At 39.4% G+C, this 20,541-nt stretch overlaps 1 protein-coding gene across 4 annotated transcripts in view; it reads left to right on the top strand.

Annotated features, from left to right (window-relative positions):
* PPP2R3B (protein phosphatase 2 regulatory subunit B''beta) overlaps positions 1–16,143 on the top strand; it is a 106,656-nt gene extending 90,513 nt beyond the window's left edge. For all 4 annotated transcript variants that reach the window (XM_084650055.1, XM_084650054.1, XM_084650053.1 and 1 more), the window contains 5 exons: positions 1,105–1,194; positions 2,871–3,046; positions 5,693–5,811; positions 5,916–6,022; positions 14,919–16,143. In XM_084650055.1, coding sequence (XP_084506181.1) covers positions 1,105–1,194; positions 2,871–3,046; positions 5,693–5,811; positions 5,916–6,022; positions 14,919–15,063 — 637 coding nt within the window. In that variant the 3' untranslated portion in view covers positions 15,064–16,143. The remainder of the gene's footprint in view (positions 1–1,104; positions 1,195–2,870; positions 3,047–5,692; positions 5,812–5,915; positions 6,023–14,918) is intronic.
* The last annotated feature ends 4,398 nt before the right edge of the window (positions 16,144–20,541 follow it).

Raw genomic sequence — 20,541 nt, 5'->3', positions numbered from 1 at the left:
AAGTATTGTCTAGACCAGTGGTTCCCAAACATGTTCCGCCACTTGTGCAGGGAAAGCCCCTGCCAGGCCGGGCTGGTTTGTTTACCTGCCGTGTCCGAAGGTTCAACCGATCGCGGCTCCCATTGGCTGCGGTTCGCTGCTCCAGGCCAATGGGGGCTGTGGGAAGTGGCGGCCAGTACGTCCCTCGGCCTGCGCCGCTTCCCGCAGCCCCCATTGGCCTGAAGTAGCAAACCGCAGCCAGTGGGAGCCGCGATCAGCTGAACCTGCAGATGCAGCAGGTAAACAAACCGGCCCAGCCTGCCAGGGGCTTTCCCTGCACCAGCGGCAGAACAAGTTTGGGAACCACTGGTGTAGACCATCCCTGACAGGTGTTTGTCTAACCTGCTCTTAAAAATCTCCAATGATGGTTATTCCAAAACCTCCTTCCCTAGCAATTTATTCCAGTGCTTACCTACCCTGACAGTTAGGAAGTTTTTTCTGATGTCCAACCTAAACTGCCCTTGCTGCAATTTAAGCCCATTGCTGCTTGTCCTATCCTCAGAGGTTAACAAGAAATTTTTTTTCTCCCTTCTCCTTGTAACTTTATGTACTTGAAAACTGTTATCCTGTCGTCTTCCCCCTCTTCTCTTCTCTCGACTAAACAAACCCACTTTTTTCAGTCTTCCCTCACAGGTCATGTTTTCTAGACCTTTAATCATTTTTGTTGCTCTTCTCTGGACTGAAAGTCCAGATCTTTCCTGAAATGTGGTACCCAGAACTGGACACAATACTCCTATTGAGGCCTAATCAGCTTATCTAAAGAGCCAGCTGAGGATTCCTCCTCACCGTACTCTGTGCCATCCACTTCCCCTGTTCTTTCATACAGGATGTGTTAAGGCTGGGGCAGCACACTGAGTGTTGCTGATCCTGAGCCAGAGCTGCATTCCCTAACTTCAACTATGATGTAAGCTTTTGAGTAAATTTTAAAATTAACATGAACAAAATGAAAATGACCCTTTTCCAGTGGTGAAGTCTAGTCCCAGTTTTGTTGCAGTATTTCAATGTCTTAAAATACTTACGCATTCTTGTTTTCCATTTATGTCAATACCTGCATTGGCCTTTAAGGGGCAAAAAAGCACAGAAAGAAGGAAAACTTAGCTATGCTGATTTTGTCTGGTTTTTGATATCTGAAGAGGACAAAAAGACTCCAACTAGGTAAGAGTTAACTGACACTTGAGCATAACTAGAAACTGGCTTTATTGGCACTGCCACTAGCTATAAACTGGCAGAACATACCTACCTGACCAAATGTAAATCACTTTGAAATTTAATAGAAGGCTCCTAATTAGTGTTTTTTAATCCGTATGTTTCATTTGATTTTCTTTGGCCTCATTTCAGCTGTTGAGTCTGATTCATTTAAAGAGGCGTTTTGTGTTAGAGGAACATTTTCAGAAATTTCAGGCTTAAACAATCCACCTATCCTTTATATAAAGTTGTTCTTTCTAACTAGACTTGGTAATTTTCAAAGCTCTTACTTTTAAACAAGGCCTTCCTTGAACATAGAATATCAGGGTTGGAAGGGACCTCAGGAGGTCGTCTAGTCCAACTCCCTGCTCAAAGCAGGACCAATCCCCAACTAAATCATTCCAGCCAGGGCTTTGTCAAGCCTGACCTTGAAAACTTCTAAGGAAGGAGATTCCACCACCTCCCTTGGTAACACATTCCAGTGCTTCACCACCCTCCTAGTGAAAAAGTTTTTCCTAATATCCAACCTAAACCTCCCCCTAAACATGTTCATTCCCTTCTGACATTATAGTGAGGTTATAATGCCAAATGTGTGAGACAGATGTCACTGCACAAGCAAAGTGAATCTAAACTGGCAAGGAGGAAGTTATTAACCTAATACCAATCTATAGAAAAAGTAGGTTTGTAAAAGGAAGCTGGCTAAGGAAATTTCTTTACGTCAGAGTTTTCTCTCTTCAGTATTGGTTCTTCATTAATGCCTCCCCAAAGCACTCTTTTAATGCCTGTGAATATGGTTAACTGAGGCTATGTTTACATTACCACAATAAGTCTACCTACGCTACGCAACGCAACTCCAGCTATGTGAATAATGTGGCTGGAGTTGACGTACCTTAGGTGGAGTTACCCCAGGGTCTACACTGCAAGGGATAATAATTATCTGAAAAGACTTCTCGTCGGGGGTAGAGTACAGGGATTGACTAGAGAGCTATCTGCAGTCGATTTAGTGGGTCTTTACTAGATTTAGTGGGTCTTTACTGCCAGTGGATCGATCTCAGAGCGTTGATCCCTGCCATAGTGTAGACCTGCCCTAAGTAGTGCTGCTATTTTACGGGGTTATATTTTATTGCACCCTAATACTGTGTAGGGATAGGCTCGCAAATAATGAAACAAATTCTGCATTGCTATATGCTGTGAAAGACTTTAGTAAGAGCTGCATTTTGACAGAGCAGAACTATGAGGTGTTGATGAAATATAAGGTAGTTCTTCAATGTGAACTCTTGTAGGAAGCCAGAATTTGACTTCACTTTCCATTGACTTCACTGGGAATTGTGGCCAAATATCAGCGGTGGAATTAGGTCCTCCTACCTACTTAATTTACAGGTATTTTTAAAATGCACAATATAGCTTACCCTGTATTGTACCTGAGTCAGCACCTGGTGAGAGAAGTGTTTATGCAGAAGTCTGCTGTATCATGATAGTCCATTCTTGACTTAATGCAAATCCCTACTAGGTATGCTTAAAGCTATGCAATGGGATCTGTGAGCTGTCCAATGTCTGTAAAAGTTTTTTTGTTTCGTTTTTTTAAAATTAAATGTTTGCAAAGAGTCATTCATGCAGTAAACAGTTAGTGTTATCACTTATTTCAGCATTGAATACTGGTTTCGCTGTATGGATCTTGATGGGGATGGTGCATTGTCTATGTATGAACTGGAGTACTTTTATGAGGAACAGTGTCAAAAACTGGATAACATGGCTATTGAACCTCTACCTTTTGAAGACTGTCTGTGCCAGATGCTGGATCTTGTAAAGCCACAATGTGATGGTAAGGGGCTTCTTTCCATTCTATAACTATTTATTTATTTTCTGCTGCCTCAGATTAATTTGGTCTTTGCATATGGGGTCATCACTGGGCTGTGTTGTGAATCTGCCTTTGCTAGTTGATCAAGCTTAATATTCCTAGTTAAGCAGAAGTAGCTGTTTACTGATCAGCGTAGAGTATCAGTCTGCTTTTATAGTAAGAATCAGATTGTTAGGCCTAATCTTAGTTACTAGTTCAGCAAAAAAAAATTAGACCAGAAAATACTGATGTGGGTTAATAGTTCTGTAAGAGGGGTCCTTCCACTGGAACATGTTTGTGCTTCTGAAATGACATGTCTGAGTGAATTGCTTTGCACATTAAAATCAAGAGGACCTCCCTTTTTAAAATTTTTTTAGTCTTTTATTTATATGAATCCATATGTTCCTTCTCATAGCTAGGTTTAGTGTGCTCAAAAACTGAAATCCTGCATCACTGACTGCGACCCAGGGCTGTCTGTCTCACTTTAACTGACAGGCTCCATACTGCAGCTATAGTATTCTCATTTCACTTGTGCTCCTGCGATGAAATATAATATTTAATAGTTCGTTTATCTTTAACGTCTGTCAATTAGCTGTGGAATGACTTGTCCTAGACAAGGACAATACTTTTCAAACGTGGGTGCCTAATGCTAGTATCCTAAATCCATGTTTAGGCACCTAAAAAGTGGCCTGATCTTCAAAAGAGTTGAGCAGCTGACATTCAATTAAAATTCAGTAGGGGTTTACTGCATTTTAATCTTCCTAAATTTGACCCTTAGCTGATGAAACCTAGAGAACTCAAGTTTAATATAGAAAATGTTATTCCTGATGACAAAAACTCTTAAATATTAAGTGAGCATCAGGCTGTAGCAACTGATCTATTCCACAGTTTTCCATAATCCAAGTAATTTTGTTTGCTTTTTCTAAACTCCTTAAGGTACTGAAGTGTGCAACAGTAATCTATATCCCTTATTCTGTTTATTACCACGTTTTCAAGCCACTTTCATCTGCTCCACATGTTGCATGTTGGAAGCTTTGGCTTCTAGCTCAGGATAAGGCTTTGGAGTCCATCAATCTGTTTGACACTACTTTTAGACAGCTTGACTCGTGTAATGTCTAAATGTGTAAATGTTTATCAAATAATAATCCTTATTTGGGCTGAACTTTTAGGCTTCCTGTAACCTATTTCAGTAACAACCAGCCTTGTATTAGTTTCCATCCAACAGATTTGCAGAGTAGACGCATGAAGTTCCAAACATATAATGTATTCACAAAATATCATTGTGTGGACTCAGTATTGAAGCATAAATTTCGGGCTGGTCTCCCTCTCTTGTGTTTGTATTTTTAAGGCACAGGATGCATAGCTCAGTTCTCTCATCTTTCAGACAGCTATTAATTTTTCTTGTGGAACTAAATTTCAGTAACGCTTCCTTATTGACACTTTTTATGGTATTATCTATACATAGTCATATTTTTTTTCTAAGACATTTAAAGTGATCTTGCTAGATTTCATGCACTCAGTTCTTAGACATGCTTGGATTTTAATAGTCTCCAGGAGTGTGAATCTGTTGTACTTGCCTATAATTTTTGTTCACTGAACATAGTAATTATTTTGAAGTCTCACACTCACCACCCACCTTCCCTGCTCAAATTAAGGGCTATTTAAAGGTTACAAAACTTCTCTAAGGAGGTTGAAAAGAAACTGACTAAAGCACTAAAATATGCTGAGAGTTGGGGAACTGCCCAAATATTAGATCCCCAAGGACAAGGGACTAACCAGCACCCTGTCAGGTGTTGAACAACCATCAACAGCCATTGTCCAGCAAGGGAGTTGCAATTCAATGACTCACTTGCACTTTGCTAGTGTATGGTGAAGCTGGAGGGCTGAGGAAGGGGTAGTGAGAAAGGAGAGCTGCACTGCAGCTGAACAGGCTGTTCACTGGACTGGAGGAGGAAGAGGCAGGTGGTGGGATTGTAGCAGGAGAATAGTAGGAGAGGCTGTTGTGGAGAAATAGGTGAGGGACCAGGGGAAAATCCTGGGGGCAGATGGATCCCAGAAGAAGCTACGCTCACATCCAGGAAGACTTGCCTCCGGAAAGGAACTGTGCTTTCGTACATGTGGGGAAAATAAATAAGACAGCAGCGAGAGCACAAAACCAGCTGAGAAGTTGCTTCCAGCTGGTTCTGAAATAGCAGGAGCCCTTCAAACCCATAAGGGTTTAGAGAATGTCACCTTAACTAAGGAGTTAACCACCCTAAACATAGGCTTCAATCCTGCACGTGACCCCACACAAGCAGACACCTGTGCTTCAGTGATCAAATGTTGACTTGAAGCTTTAAATATTCAAGTTTATCATTAAACTAGTATTAAGGCAGATTGGGACCTGTTATAATTTCTTTATATAAGGCACCCACAGCATATCAATCAGTCTCCATCAAAATAGCTACTGAAAGTTGTAACTTTATCAGCACTGTTTCAGTTTAATCTTACAGATTTTTAGTTCTTGAGCAAAATGGTGACTTTTTCCTTTTAAATTTTCAACACATTTGCACTTTCAACGAAGGGCTGAATCACAGCTCAATCAGTTTTTATTTTTAATATTTTACTACTTATCTCTTAATCTTTTTCCAGAGAAAATTACTCTCCATGACTTAAAGAAGTGTAAGTTAGCAAATGTGTTCTTTGATACCTTTTTCAACATTGAAAAATACCTTGACCATGAGCAGAAGGATCAATTTTCTATGTTGAGGGTAAGTAAACTTTGTCTGGTTAAACACAAACATACAAAATGTAATACCATGCATTATGCATAAATTTAATGCATAAATAAAATGTTAAAACTGATTCTGTTCAGGATGGTGAAAATGAAAGCCAAGAGATTTCTGACTGGGAGAAATATGCTGCTGAAGAGTATGATATCCTGGTAGCTGAAGAGGCAGCTACTGACCAGTGGAATGATGGGTAAGAACGATGTGGGGAATGTTAATAGTACGAGTTAGCTAAATTAATTAGAGTACTGCGTATTAAACACCTTTGATGTCCATCATGACCTTGCTTCAACAGAGTCCCACTGTAGGAGTTCCATACCTAGCTATGTGGCCAAGGAACCCTTTTTGAGCAGTAAATTAGAGGGTATTGAGGGGCCCAGGAGGGCATCCTCATGCATCTAAAGCAGTACATTCCAATGACAGAGGTATAAGTGCTAAAACTAGTTGGTTTTACAAAGATTTTGTCAAAAAAGGTCCTTTTTCCAAATCAAGATCAACTTTTAAAAAAGCAGTTTCACAAAATTTATTTAAACATCAAAACTTTTCATTTACAGAAAAATCTGGTTTTCAATAAACAAAATGTGCAAATAAAAAACTTCAAAAAAACAAAAAAGGGTCCACTTTGAACCCTGTAAGATAGAAACAACTTTAAACTAGTACACAACTCTATTTTTCTTCCTTCTCTAATAAATACCCCACCCATCTAATCATGCCTCAGCTACTCGCTATCCAACTGCTAGAGCAATCACAAAATCCAACATCTACCTTACTCCATGCTAGTCTTTCAAATGTAGTTTTTAATAGTCTAAATACTTTTATATAGTAAGTATTTAGGACTAAGGTTCTGTGTTTGCTGTTGTAGCTTTAGACCACTACTTAAATTTTTGCCTTTTTTAAAGTTGCCGTCGGCCTCAACAAGATGTAAGATCTGTCTGGAAAAATAAAGGATGTTGATGTTCCTGGGTTTCCCACATCAGATGGGCATGAAAAGTGCCTTTATGCCTCATTCAGTTAAATGCTATGGCACCTGCAAAATCTTCTCTAAAAAGGACCAGAAAGACTGCAAGCCTCTGTTCTAGAGCTTGTTTGCGCAAGAGGGTCTAGTAGCTTGAGTCCAAGAGGCCTCTTAAAAAGATGTGTCCAGGCCTAAGTAATGAGCCTTTTGCAAATTCCCAGGCTGAAAGAGCACTATTGCTTAAATGTTACTGGTATCCTGAATGTGTGCTTTTAGGAGTCAGTGCAAACACTGTATGTGTAAATACCTATTGGAAAATGGAAGGAAAAATAAATCCCAACACCATGGAGATAAACCGAAACTGGTTATATTTCTTAGTTTCATACTTGTAAATCTAGCATCTATAACATGCCGCCACAGTAAAGTAATCAGATGTTCCTTCAGATTCAGCTATTAGTGGTTTTATGTTCTTCTGTTTTTACCAGAAAAAAAACCCTGCATCAGCAGAACACTGACATTCCTTCTGTAACAATTTTAGGGATTCTGATTTCTCTGACTACTAGCCTTGCCCCACGCTAGGGTAAGGAAATGTTAAGGTAAGGATGCTTGTTTTGAGAAGGCCCAGAGGTTCCCACTGGTGCAGGGCTGCATGTTTCTAAATATCACATCCTTGCATAAGATCCAGAGTTGAGTTTAATTAATGTTCTTAATTTCTAACTTCTCTCCTCCTAAGCATCAACATCCCCAGTTGAGAGGGTATTAGAGTATGGTTTAACTGATGTTTCCCTACGAAGTTTGCTAAATATTTCTGTAGGCATAATTTACCATGTTTCTACACAGTCTTGCTTCTCAGTGTTTTCTTGCTATATAACTTGCACCACTCATTGCCTTAAGATTTAATTTTCTGACCCTTTAATCATTGAGGTGGGTGTTTTTAAAGTTACAGTAGATTCGTCTGATTAGCAACCGGCCTCAGGTGCCAGCAAAAAATTGTCATTATCGGGCAGTTGCCAATAAGTGAAAGGCAAGTTTTTGAGACTACAGCCAGGGAAGGAAGCACTAGGATGTGCCTTTCCTGACTGCAAACCTGCCTATGGGGAAGGGGGCTGCTTCCTGGATGCAGGGGCTTTCTATAGGTAGCAGAGGTGGTAGGGGCCCACAGAGATGCACAGTACCTCTCCATTTGCTTTCTGGGGGTTAGGGCTCAGCATGTCCCAGCACTGTATTCCGTGTGCAGCCCCACTAGGGAAGGTGCAGGGAGAGGTACCATGCCCACAGCCTCCCTTCCCAGCCTGTAGCCCATACCTCCTGCGTATGGCCCCAAGTTTGTGGGCACCAGCCGCAGGCAGAACTGCAAGACTGCATCTAGGGAAGGCATAGCCCAAAACTTCTTCCCTGGCTGCAGCCTTGCAAAACTGCCTGCAGTTGGGGCCTTTCTTCCAAAGAACAAGCAGCATGCATTGCCAATACCTGAATCCCATTAACACTGAAATCACTAGGACGTTGCTATTAACTGGAAGTTATTAATATTCAGGTTGCTATTAAGCAGAATCTACTGTACTGGCTTCCTAATTTACTTTAATCTTTCAAGTGAGGCAGTGCATTTTTGTTACCTGATCGGAGCCAGCATGGATAAAATACTCTTCCTTTTATACAACCTTTTAGAAAAAATAGATACTGGATTTCTTTATTTAAATGTAATACAAGTTTATTTTTTTTAAATAAACCTGTTTAAAATTTTTTGAAATTGATAATATGTTAAGGCCTAAACGTGTTACAAATAACTATTAAAATCATTTACATTAAATACAAAAAGTAGTATTAAGCAGTACGCATTTGCCGCCAAGCTTCAAAGAAAGTCAAACCACTGAACTAGTTGAAATCACTAGCGGAGCCGCTGGAACCAGAGTTTGTTGAAGTGCTAATCCAGCAAGTGTGCAGAGAATTTTTTTTTTTCAATTTATTCAACTAGTTCAAGTCAGTGACTAGCATATTCAAAGTTAAGAAGCCAGTTGGGAGTTGTAAAAACAAAAAAGTTTTTTTTCTCTTCCAATCTATAAATACAAATTTGGTATGAAAATATGAGATCTTCTAGTTGTAAAATCTTGAGGGACAGGGTGACCAGAAACAAATCAGTTCAGTAACTACAGATAATGCTTCCTTTGTCTAATAACTCCATTTTAAATGCAAAATGTTTTCATATACCTTTTTCCTTGTGTCCAGCACATTTAAGGTAGTTCTAGTTTTTTAAAATGCTGTTTTATGCATTTTTAATTGAATTTGAATTTCCATCCAAATAGAGCTTGACAAAATTCACAAGTTTTTTAATCTAGTAAAAAAAAGTAACCTCTATAATTTCTTAATTAAATGTGTTTAACTATAGTGTATCCTCCTGGTTAGCAAAAAGAAGCACCAAATTTAATGCAAAGGCTATATTTAGTTGCAAATCAGTGTATTTTAATGGTTACCAACCAAAGAGAATGTCTTTCCTTAAGAAAATAACTAATATATAAATGCAAAATACAATTAAAATTGATGACTTAAATCAGAAAGCAGGAAACCTAGATTTAAGTCATGATTTAAAGCACATGGTCTGGACTTCCCTGAGCCTCTGAATGCCAGATGCTGGGACTGGACGATAGGGGATCACTTGATAATTGCCCTGTTCTGTTCATTCCCTGTGAAGCATCTGCCCTTGGCCACTGTTGGAAGATAGGATACTGGGGTAGGTGGACCATTGGTCTGAGCTGGTATGGCCATTCTTATGTTGATTTAAACAGGTCCCCCGATTGAAACTACCAATATTTATAACTTACTGATCTTCTTTTATTGGGCTTTTCTGCCTAGATCCTACATTATCAATTTAGAGACCATTGGCTTGGAAGTGCCAAATGAATATATCTCTAATGCAGCCAAACTAGGACAGCTACTAAAATCCATGTGTACAGTAATAGGTTGAAGTTGGCAAGTGAGTTACTAGAAGACTCAAAGCAAACAAATATTAGTGTTTAAGGAGTAGGACAAGACAAGTTGTTTTGTAGTCAATTTAGAGTTGGCTCACAGTTTAAATGCTGTTAAAACAAGGTTTTATAAAACCAAAGACCAGTAAAAATGTTTTTACAATTTTAATATTCCAAAGAAACAGTTAAATAAACCTTTTCTCTGTAGTGTAAGAACCTGAAAATGAAGCAGACTTCATTTGACTTTGTTGAGGCCAAGAGAAATGCAAGATTATAAATAGTGATGAGTAAACTGATTTTAAAATAGAGCTTTTCTTACAATAGATGACGAAATTGGCATATGGCTTTAAGTTACTGCAGTATATAAAGGAACTGATTAGCCTCCTGATCTCTCGTTTACTTTTGTAAGTGGTAATGTTGGCCTTTCTTCATGTATGCAACTCTCTGAAAATCCAAATTTGTTTTTAAATTCAGCATAAAGTTTGTTCCAATTAATCCTTTGGGAATATCAGTGGTGATATCAGAGGATTCAGTACAGTCCTATCTAGAAACAGGGCATTCCAGTACAGATTTTAACCTTTCTTTTTTAGATTGAGAATTCCTATTAATTTGAATGGTGTTTGGAAAGTGAGAGGAAAAAATAAAGGACCTAGACAAAAATATTTTACCTATAAAACTTTAAATAAATCTGTCTGAAGCTTCTGATATGGTGGGTGTGTGGGCTGGGCTCCTTAGTAATTAAGAAATAACCAAAGTACTGCATAAATGCTGGCATATGGGCAACTTGAGGAGTGTTTGTTTAAATACCCTTTTGAGTATATGGGGGTCTTAAACCAGGAATAATAGAATGGTACTGCAGGATGAACATCTTATTTACTCTCGTCCAAAGTGCAGATATCTTCTAGCATGGAATAGAAATTGGTTAACTTTGCAGTATAGGACAGTGTCTATGGGCTGCCACCCCTTATGACTGAAAAAAGTTTTTGCCACCTCTTTCCTTACTGTGCCATGTGTGCACAGTGGCATAAATGCAAAGAGTACATTCTGGGTGTTTACTTTTTTCGAAGAATCTATTTCAGTCTCCAAAAGAAGGAATTAATGGTGTAGAAGACTGTAAATTATAGTGTCTGTTAGGAACCCCATAATCATGGCTGAAGAGTCACTTTCATTGTAAACCCTTGTTTTCAAGCGCACATAAGTGAAAAATTTAACCTTTAGGATGAAGTTTCTCATGCTTGTTCTCAGCCATGTAATGAATATTTTGGGAAAATTTTGAGATTGTTTGGCTGCTTTTTAGGATTATCTGAATATGAAAAGATGTCTCGTACTGAAGACGTTTTCCGATGCATTATTTTGTGCCCCAGAACTCAAACAGCTTCTTAATTTACAATATCCATCAACTGAATCTTAAATGGGGACGAATATATTCTGATGTATGAAAATTTATTCTGATTACAAAGAATGAAACAAAGTACTAAATATTTGAATTCTGTGCATACACAGTGTGGACATTCCATTGATTTAACACACCAAGCTGTGGAGTTCCACTTACATGTTTATAAATATCCAGGACTTTGCCACATTGATTTTAGTGATCAAGGTTAAGACTGAGCCTTTATATACCTTAACTAGGTATCCTTATTTCTGAATTCACAGTCACTGTTTACCTTCTCTTCGAAGGCACCTGAAACTTTACAGCCAGGGACTCATGATAGAGCCTGACAGACATGGTGGACCCATTCAGATGTTATGTTAGCAGTAAATTCAGTCTCTAATTCTCTCACCTCTACCTTAAATTGACATAGCTGGGACCCAGTAACCATGGTGGCATCTAGCTGCCCCCATTCTAAAATTTCTAATATCTGGGATGCACAAAGCAACTTGGATGTGAGATCTTGTGATCATGTATATGCGTTTTTGGAAACATATTGAAAAACTAATGCAGTTGTGTTGCTTAATTGTGCCATCTCTTACTTTTTTATAGTGGCAGTGACTAGAATCAGCATTTCTATATTGCTGGCTTTCAGCACTGCTGTCACCCAGCTGTTCTGCCTCTCAAAACAAAATGCTGAAGGGGCCACACTTAAAGCACTGCCACCAGCATATTGCACTGATCCTTTACAGTGTGAGTGTGTGGGCAGTGATTGTCACTGAGACAGGTGCACATGTACTAGAGTGATGAGAGCCATAGAAAAGCCTATAAATATACAAAACTCTATTCTCTTCTAGAAATTCAAGAGAAAATTCTGAAGTAGGGATCTCACCTCTGCTTAGCTCACTCTATATAAATGGCTGCTGTAATAATCAATTTTCCAGCTTTTAAGACTTTCTCACAAGTCCATTTCTGACCTGTAGCGCAATTCACTTGCTGTGAGACTTCTGCTTCTGTCTTCCCTAGCCAGCTTCCATGCTGTCACCTACTTGTGTGCCCCGGCTGCTGGTCTACTGAAGAAACACGATGCTAGTACAAACAATGGTAACAGCATTAAAGTTGGGATTTTTCTGTGAGCAGATTCTCTGGTTGGTATACCGTACTGTGACAACCTGGCCTACTGGAAATTCACTCCAGGGAGGACAGGTGGAGCCATGGCCTATCCAACAGGGGAGGGCATCTTTAATTACCTTTATGCTGTGGGCTCTGCCAGTGGAGTTCTACCTTGTATTTTAGAATCAAAATGGCAGATTTTGATCTTTCTCTAGATCCCACTTCTTGTTCCACTGAAAACAGAGGTGTTTTGTGTCTTATCCCACTTAGAAAGTTGTATCTCCCACATGGCTGATTCTGACTGACCTGGTATTCAAAGGGAAGGAGAAGGGTAACTGAGCTCTCTGTACTTTATCTGATCAACAAAGTATATGGTTGGAAGGAATGTGGGGGTGGGGGGCATCTATCTTTTTTTCAGCTCTTCTTTTTCACATTGGCATTCCCGAACGCTGGCTAGCAGACAAATACATTGTGAGCAAAAACTTACAGAAGGGATGCTTCTTTGGAGGGACTGAGCTCTGCTGACCAGACAGTCCACCAAGTTGTGCCTGTAAAACTTGTGAAAATCTGGGTCAGTACTCCTATTCAGAGTGTCTGTGTGACAGGTACTGTTCAGTAGTAAGTCCAATAGCAAGTGTGGATTTCAGCCCCAGCCTGGAATAGGCTGCAAAGAAATTAATAGCAACAGTACTATTAAAGCTTTCTTACTGGACTGTGTAATTGCACAGTCCTTCACAGATGCCCAACTAAAGTTGTGCAACAATTTAAAATGAGTATTTTTACACACAGATCTAGTCTCTGTTCTGTAACCAGATGGACATAATGTGAAAGGGTGTTAATCAGGGAATTCTGTCTTCTCGGCACCATTTGCTGTGAGCCAATTAATATAAGTGAGAAGCAGTGGATCTGAGACATTACACTTAAGTTTTTAAGGCTTTTACATACTTGTCAGGGAAAATTGACTCATGTGTTCTATTTTTAATTTGTTTAAAGTAGAAGCTTTACCCTCTCCCACTCCAGCACAGGCACATTTACACAGCTGTGTGGCTAAATCCCATCTAGCCCTTGAAATATCTCTGCTAACATTTATAATGATTAGAGTTGCGTGGAGAACAGAAATTTTGTTTCATGGAAGATTTTGAAATTTTCTTTCATTCCAGTGTAGAAACCTAGAATTTCTAAACTCTTTGTGAAAGAAAATTCTGGAATAAATTCTATTATAAATAAATAAAATTCTGAAATAAAAATTAATTTGGGATTGATTGAAATGTTTCATTTCAATTTTGACATTATAATGTGATACAAAATTTAAAATTGAAAGTAGTTATTGAAAGGAAAAATTGAAATGTTTTGTCCCAAAAAATGTCAAAATGGGATGTTCTGGCAGTGTGAAACTTTTTTCATTTTCTCTTCTATATGAAATTTTGATGAAATCGATACAATTTCACAGTATTTCATTTGAGATGATGAATTCTCTGAGGGAAAATGATTACACCTAACTTTTTCTGACCAGCTGTAATATTAATGTCATTCTATTTTAGGGTTGTCAAGTGGATTCCTGGTATAAAAACCGTATAGGCTGAGGGGTAATCTTTGATCTGTCAGTTGCTGGAAGAATGATCTTGTGATTTGCCATGTAATGCCACTTTAGGGTGTGATTCAAAGCCCATTGAAGGCAATGGAAAGATTCCCACTAACTTCAGTGGGGATTGAATCTCTTTAGTGTCTCTGTATACCAGCTTGTCCTTGCTGTTCCTTGTTGGGAAGGCAACAGACAGAGCAACTGTTCTCAGTAAGTACTCAAAGTGCTCCTTTCTGTAGGAAGACAGCATCTGTGCAGAATGATGGCATTCAGTGGTAGTTTGGATGACAAATGTGAACCTAAGATACCCCTGGCTCAGAAAATGACTGAGGCATGATAAATGAGGTATTTTTAAACTGGTCATGAGATGCACTGCTTCCTGGGTGCTAGAAACTGGGGGTCATTCAGAAAACTACTTAGAATTCTCTCAGTTTTGGAGTGGGATGCCCAGTTAAAGCAACGGTGCTGAAACTGATCTTTCTGGATACTGCCAAAATCAGTGGAAATCATTCTCTTGATCTGGATACATTTAGCATTTATCAAGTAGCTATTTGTCATTAATGAAAAAAAGTTGCTTTTGTTTTCTCGCATCTGCTTAGTTTGACTTACCACCTGCTTTCTACCACTGGGTTGCTGTGGCTTCTTCCTCATTAGGCGCACTTTTAATAACATTGTAGCTTCACTATCCTTCACATTTTGATATGTTTCCGAATCTAATTTCTACCCTTCTAAAGAAGGGAATTTGTTTCTTGTCAAGTACATGTATGTGGTGCATTTGGCAGTCTCTAGCTCTGACCTGTCTTATGAGCTTGAGTCCTTTTAATTGATTCAATTCCTAGTATGTCTGGTGTAAATTTTATGAAAAGGGGTACGAAATCTCATAACATTTGACCTAGAGAGTAAATTAGCCAATACAACAGCCATGGTAACTTCCTTGAGCGTTGCTATATTCAAACCTAAGTTTACCTACACTTATGTGCTACTTAACTTTTGTGGGAAGTAAATCTCTTAAAGAAGGTTCATCACTAGTACACTAATGCCTGCCCACTTCCTTGTGATTCAGGACCTTTCATTAATTCTTCTTTTTATTCCTTGTCTCTTTCCTAGTTATGAGGCAGAGCTGAATCCTGTAGACCATCAGAAGGCCAATGTCCTAAAATTTCAGATGGAGAAAAGACCTTTCTTTGAAATGCCATCCCATCTGGCTGATGTAGACTTGGATGACTATGATTATGAAGAGGACTTTGAGTGATTCTGATAACACTTGCAGAAGGAAAAGGACAGTCTGCAGCAGGTCTGCTACACATGTATAAAAATTCAGTGGATTTGTCTTGACAGAAAGTAAACTTAGTTCTTTGTGCTACAAAATTAATTAGGTTATCATTTAAAGAAAAATTAAGTGCATTTGTATGGAATGACAAAACTTTTTTGTATTTATTCAGTAGTTTATAGCTTGTAAAATAGATTAAAATATTTATTTATAGATGTTGCATAATTCCGTAATGGAAGAGTAACCATATTTGAGTTCTTCTGTAAAGTACTCTATTGGTTTTAAGAAATGACTATATAATTCTCTCTAGAGTTGATACATAGTGCACTGACCACCTTCATTCTGTACCTGTGAACCGAAGTCCCTGTGCTAGGATGGGAAATAAAGAGACTGCTTGTGCAGTGCTTGTGCTCTCATGGCAAAAATCTAGTAACATATCATTGGTAAAAAGAACGAGAGTAGCTGTGAGTGACTGATTTGGCTCAGTATTTTTGAGTAGTTTCATTGGACAAGCCGAATACATTAGTGCACAACGTAGCTTCTCCTCTTTCCTTTCCACCCCCTCATTTTATTTGCCCCAACTTTAACTTTGCCCTTTTAAACTTCAAGTCCTTTCATTGATGTCCATTCTCGAATACCGAAGTCTGTTTTAGTGTTCATACTTGATGCCAAAATGGGTATTTTACTCCATGTAGAAGGAACCAATTTTTTTAAACCTTGTATAAATGTTACTTGATCTGTGATGTGCACTAATTTGTGGGCATTCAGTGTGTGTTTGTTCCTCCTTTTCAGTGGTTAGCTATTGACACATTCCATAAATATTCAAACAAATAGTGTCACAGCAGCTTGAAATTGTCTTCTCACCTGCCTACCTATGGCAAGAGATTGCTTACTAGACAAGTTGACGTTTGTTACTCAATTAAATCAGAAGGTTGTAGTGCCTTGAAATGTAAGTGAGAATTTAGGTATGGAACGTTTTCAGCAATACTTTACTGCTAAACAGATTTTCATGTAAAATGTACAAAAAGATGTAAGTTATTTTTGTTTGCGGTGTAAATCTGTTTAAAGGATCATGTTTGTATTTTGAAATAAAGATTTTCATACATGTAATCTACTTGTACTCACTTATTACAGACAGCAAATGTCTTAGTATTTTAATTTCAAGATGCCTTATAAAAAATATTACAGGTTATCCATGTGTGTACACGCTTCTTTAAAGCTTGAATCAGTTTGGCATACTTATTCAGAACTAAAATCTGAAAAAATCCATAAGAGTTTTCCACTACTTGAGGAAGGCAATATGTTTCGAAACTGCAGGAAGGTTGCTGTAACAAAATGATCAGGATATTGTGTGATGATTGAAGATACTTTGTAACCCAAGTTATATCTCAATGTCACATAATGAAAGAATACCCTTTTTGTAACATGAGCTCTGGTGTTGATTTCCAGTACCAGAGTGTAATAAGAAAAAATGCAAGCAGCATTCTAATCACTTAATCAGGATTATAAATAGAACCCAGTCTACAAGTTATTGTCTAGTGGAAGTTCACACAAATCAAGTTCTGCAGTCTTGTAACACTTTGCAGTCACCAACGAAGTCTGACCCTGAAGCCAAATTTCTCAGCAGGGCTCCTTCAGACTTAATTTCAAGCTTCATCCTTCATGGTATTCAGGGGGTCATGACTATTTGCCTTGCCATGAGTACGCTGACTTCACAGTGCAAGCTCAGCTACAACTTTGAAACATGAAGGTTTTAGGCTGTTGTGCTCCCCACCACCTGGCTCCCTTATAGAAGCCAACTTGTAAAAGCATTTGTAAACATAGACGTGCTTCTGATGGCCTAGTTCTCCTCACGAGCTGATATTCCTGCCCTTAAAGTGCAGCTCTAGTCTGAAAAATGGCAGAGTACAGTAGTATGAGGTTCCTATGTTAGACCTCTCAGCAGTGGCTTTTTTTATTTTTTTTAAATGGCCAGTTTTACAGAGAATCTGTCATTCTGGTCTTCTTTCACTGCCAGTAAGAGAGGTTCTTTGAGTTACTGGCTGTGTGCACACCTAATGTGGAGAACCCATAAGGACATGTGCTCTTGATTACAGATTTTTCATCAGCGTTCATGGGTCCATGCTTGCATGCTATACATCCTCAGACAAAGGGTATATGGGGTGAGGCAGATATGCTGCTGCTCCAGTTCCTTCTCAACCACCTGCAGCTTAGCTGTCAGACTCCTTTCTTCAGCTTTTATTTTATAGCACAGGCTTGTGCTTTCAGTGGGGTTCCCCATCCCCCTTTGCAGTCAGTGGTTTTGCTGCGCCAGTCCTCCGTTTGCTTGTGCCCTTTATTTTCTAGATACGTTACGTCCAAAACTCTGCCAGACCTTCCACGGTTCCTTCTGCCTCAGCGACAGGCATTCCAGCAGTCTCTGCTGCCTCGGAGAGTCTTATGTCCTGTTGAATGGAAGGTGTGCTTTGGCTTCAAGAGTAGATCCAGGACTGGGAGGGAGACAAATTAGTTACTCCTTACAGAGAACTGCTTGAGACCTTCAGGGTGTTGTGTGTGGTCCCCCACAATACATTAGCCTCAAACTCCCAGGCCACTCAAGCAACTTCTGATTGGATTCCAGTGAGCCAAGACTAAAGGCTGGCTTGAAAGTCTCCAAAAAAAGAAATAACTTCAATCCCCTGACAGGGAATCTGAAGGAAAGGGAAAACTTGCTCCAGAGGCCCAGGGCGAATTCATGTCCTGGTATGGATACAGCTGAGGCTCCTACCTTCTGGTACAGAGATGTCGGTTCTGAGGAAGAGAGACTTCCAGAGTGCATATGAAGAAGTCTTGGGATAAACAACCTCTGTCAGTACTGTTGTGTCCCATGGATCATCCAAGCACAAGGGCACAGAGAAATCACTTCTATCCTCAACCAAGCAACCTCTGAGCCGTGGGCATAAGGAGCATACAGGCCAACCGTCAGTATCATTCCTGCTACTGTTTGATTCACCTCATACTGAGGAACAGTGCTCTGGATCATCAGTACTGACCACTTTCTTCTATCATGAGAATCTCTGAATATTGGAAAAACATAAATCCCCTCCACTGAGAGGCACAGAGGGATTTTCTGCTGGTATCAACATGACACTACAACCACCCCACTCCTGGTGCTGCTGCACCCTCTTCTCTCCCCCGCCTCCCCCCCCCCAACTCTGCATCCAATACCAATATGGATGCTGGCAACAACTTGACCACTGCTACCCCTAGCTCATCCATTGGATGTGAAATGACACTTCCTCAGATGTTTGTCTAGTATTCCATCACCTTCCCATTCCAGCCTCCCTCCATTTGATATCAAAAGCCCTGTCTTTGGTCCCTGGAAAAGCCAGTTTTCAACCAGTATATGCAGGCCTCACTAGAGGGTGGTAGCTCGCTGGAGGTGTATACAACTTAAGCGATTCACCTTAATCACCCCTGACTGTTCTTTGGCAGAACTGTGGTAACCCTTCCCCACCCCACAGTGGGGTCATTAATGGTGTCTAGAAACTTTGAATATAGCAACCCTAGTAACCCTGTCGGGGGAGGAGGGAAACACCAAAGAAGCCCACCCCAGTAGAAGCAGACTTCAGAAATAGGAACTCCACAAAAATAAGGAAGCTAATTAAAAGGACTAGTCACATGAGTGAGATGCCTGCAAGCTCCATGGAAATGTTTAAAAAACCCCATAAGAGAGGCTCAAATTAAATGTATACCCCAAATTAAAAAGACTAGTAAGACCAAAAAATGCTACCCTGGCTAAACAACAGAGTTAAAAATGGTTAAAGGCATCCTTTCTCTTTTTCTCGGTAGGATTTGACTTCCAATTTGAAAAGCGTAAACTCTGGCAACTCAAGTGTAAAAGTTTAGGCAGGCGGAAAGAGAATTTGAAGAGCAATTAGCAAAAGATTCAAAAGCTAACAGCAAAAACAAATTTTGAGTACATCAGAAGCAGGAAGCCTGCCAAACAATCCGTGGGACTACTGGATGATTGAGGTGCTAAAGGTGTATTCACGGAAGACTAGGCCATTGCAGAGAAGCTCCATGAATTCTTTGCATCAGTCTTCACTGCAGAAGATATGAGGCTGACACCTCAGTTGTGGGAATCTTTCTTAGGTGACAAATCTGAGGAACTGTCCCAGATTGAGGTGTCAATAGAGGTGGTTTTGGAACAAATTGATAAATTAAACTAATTAGTCACAAGGACCAGATGATATTCACCCATTTGAGGGAACTCAAATATGAAATTGCTAAACAAACTGTGGTGTATCACCTAAATCAGTTTCTGTACCAACTGATTGGAGGATAGTTAATTATGCCAATTTTTTAAAAAGGCTTCAGAGCTGATTCTGACAATTACAGGATAGTAAACCTAACTTCAGTACCAGGCAGACCAATTGAAACTGTAGTAAACAAAATTATCAGAGACCTAGATTAACATGATTTGTTGGGGAAGAGTCAACATGGTTTTTGTAAAGGGAAATCACAGGAATTCTTTGAAGAGTGTCAACAAACACGTGGACAAGGGCGATCCAGTGGCTATAGTGTACTTGGACATCCAAAAAGTCTTGGACAAAGTCCCTCACCAAAGGCTCTTAAGCAAAGTAAGCAGTCATGGGATAAGAGGACAGGCCCTCTCATGGATCAGTAACTGGTTAAACGATAGGAATAAATGGTCATTTTTTCAGAATGGGGAGAGGTAAATAGCAGAGTCCCCCTGGGATCTGTATTTGGACCAATGCTATTCAAAATTATTTATGAATGATCTGGAAAAAGGGGTAAACAGTGAAATGGCAAAGTTGCAGATGATACAAAATTACTCAGGATAGTTAAGTCCAAACCAAAGTGCAAAGAGGTACAAAGGAATCTCACAAGATAGGGTGATTGAATTTTATCTGCTTTTTTTTTTTTTTCCCTCAATGTTGATCAATGCAAAGTAATGCACACTGGAAAACATTATCCCAACTATACATACACAATGGTGGGGTATAAATTAGTGTTACTGCTCAAAGATCTTGAAGTCATTGTGGATAGTTCTCTGAAAACATCTGCTCACTCTCCACTGGCAGTCAAAAAAACAAACAGAATGCTACGAAAGGGAATAGAAAATGAGAGAAAATATATTATAGAGATCCATGGTATGCCCATACCTTTAATACCCAGGTGCAGTTCTGATCCCCCGAGATCAAAAAAGATTATTACAAATGGAAAAGGTAAAGGAAAGGGCAACAAAAATTATTGATCTGGCACAGCTTCCACCTGAGGAGAGATTAAAAAGACTGACTATTCATCTTGAAAAAGAGAGAACCTAGGTGGGATATGAGAGAGATCTATAAAATCATGAATGGTATGGAGAAAGTAAATATAGAAGTGTTATTTACCCCTTCGCATACCTCAAACCCCAGAGGTTACCCAATGAAATTAATAGGCAAAGGTTTAAAA

The sequence above is a fragment of the Lepidochelys olivacea genome (assembly GCF_965140295.1).
Source record: "Lepidochelys olivacea isolate rLepOli2 genome assembly, chromosome: 1".
In the NCBI taxonomy this organism is placed as follows: domain Eukaryota; kingdom Metazoa; phylum Chordata; order Testudines; family Cheloniidae; genus Lepidochelys; species Lepidochelys olivacea.
This window is presented reverse-complemented; position numbering and strand designations above follow the sequence as displayed.